The sequence below is a fragment of the Phoca vitulina genome, unplaced genomic scaffold (assembly GCF_004348235.1).
Source record: "Phoca vitulina isolate PV1807 unplaced genomic scaffold, GSC_HSeal_1.0 scaffold48, whole genome shotgun sequence".
Lineage (NCBI taxonomy): Eukaryota > Metazoa > Chordata > Mammalia > Carnivora > Phocidae > Phoca > Phoca vitulina.
The window spans coordinates 1,808,403-1,810,418 of NW_022589751.1; the positions used below are offsets into that span (position 1 = coordinate 1,808,403).

Below are 2,016 nucleotides of genomic sequence, written 5' to 3' on the forward strand. Positions count from 1 at the left end.
TTTCTTAAACTCAAAATAAGATCCTAGTGTACACACTACTTTTGAATTTTCTTCTTTCTATTTTTATAAGCATCAGTAAAACACTTCTACAGCATCATTTTGATAGGTATAGAGCATTATGCTATGTCAATACATCATAATATACTGACCTTTAAAAGTATAGTTGCTTTTACATTTTCAGTATTATAAATAATGCTGTGATGACACCTTGAAGATGCTCTTAATTATTTCCTTAGGATAAATTCCTGGAAGTGGAAGTTCTGGCTTAAATGGAATATGAATTTTAAAAGGCCTGCATCTTGGCACCCATGCTAATGTTGGTCAAAACCAGGCTTTTCAAACTGCCAAATCATGGTTCATAAAGAATGGATTGTTGATTTAACTTGCATTTCTTTGAGGTTGAATGATACTTTATGATAATTGGCCATTTGTACTTACTTTTTATGAGCTATATGTTCATGCCCTCTGGCTAATGTCATATTGGCATGTTTCTCTGCATTAATAAGTCCCAGTACATCTGTATAATATTGCTCATGGCATGATGTCAGGTATGAATGAAAATGATAGCAGCCCACTTTAGAGATACCTCTCATTCCTCTCTCTAGCCCTGAAATCACATGAAGCTGTGGGTAGAGATTCACCTGATAGTCCTGGAAACCCCTCTCAGCCCAAGAACCATGAGTAACCAGACACTAGTAACAGAGTTTATCCTGCAGGGCTTTTCAGAGCACCCAGAATACCACGTGCTCTTATTCAGCTGTTTCCTCTCCCTCTACTCTGTGGCCCTCACAGGTAATATCCTCATCGTTTTGGCCATCACCTTCAACCCTGGGCTCCATACCCCCATGTACTTTTTTCTGTTCAACTTGGCTACTATGGATATTATCTGCACCTCTTCCATCATGCCCAAAGCCCTGGAGGGTCTGATGTCAGAGGAGAGCTCCATCTCTTATGGGGGCTGCATGGCCCAGCTCTATTTCCTCACATGGTCTGCATCCTCTGAGCTGCTCCTCCTCACGGTCATGGCCTATGATCGGTACGCAGCCATCTGCCACCCTCTACATTACAGTACCACAATGAGCAAGGCATTCTGCAGCAAGCTGGCTACAGGTGTATGGGTGCTCTGTGCCTTCAACACGGCCATCCACACTGGGCTGATGCTACGATTAAATTTCTGTGGCCCCAATGTCATTACCCATTTTTTCTGTGAGGTCCCTCCTCTGTTGCTTCTCTCCTGTAGCTCCACCTATGTGAACAGCATCATGATTGTCCTGGCTGATGCCTTTTATGGCATATTGAACTTCCTGATGACCATCGTGTCATACGGCTTTATCATCTCTAGCATCCTAAAGATGCGGACTGCAGAGGGGAAGAAAAAAGCCTTTTCCACCTGCTCTTCCCACCTCATTGTGGTGTGTATGTATTATACTGCTGTCTTCTATGCCTAATAAGCCCTGTCTCCAGCTATAGTGCAGAGAAGAGCAAGTTGGCTGGCATACTGTATACTATGTTGAGCCCTACGCTCAACCCCCTCATCTATACTTTGAGAAACAAGGAGGTCAAGGCAGCCCTCAGGAAGCTTTTCTCCTTCTCCAGAAATTAATTTCTGTCTTCTGAAGCTTTTGTTGGAGATTGCATGTTGAAGTCCACAGTGGTCTCAGAGACTCTCCAATGATTAAGGCTTTGAAAACTACCACTAATGACTCAGTGTGATTACTAATAGATTTGCAAACATGGCTTGAAGAGCAATTATTGTTATTCATCTTGGTTTCCTGTAATCTTGTAATTTTTATATTTTCTACATTTTGTAATGGATTTCAAAAAAATAAAAAATATTTAAATGAGTATTGAGTGATTAAAACCACATTACTCATTTGATAAAACAAAACTCATTTGATCTATATCCTTAGAAAATTGGTAATTCGGTTAAGAATATACCAGTACCCATGATGATGAATATAAAAAAGAAAAGGCATAAAGAGTGTTGCATTCCAGGGTGTGGTGTGGATGTACAAA

General features: G+C 40.6%; 1 protein-coding gene across 1 annotated transcript; it reads left to right on the forward strand.

Moving 5' to 3' along the window:
- Positions 1-617: 617 nt before the first annotated feature.
- On the forward strand, positions 618-1,603 carry LOC116649515 (olfactory receptor 13A1). Its single transcript, XM_032432385.1, is given in 2 exon segments — positions 618-1,443; positions 1,446-1,603. Coding segments are annotated over 2 exon segments (984 nt in total).
- The last annotated feature ends 413 nt before the right edge of the window (positions 1,604-2,016 follow it).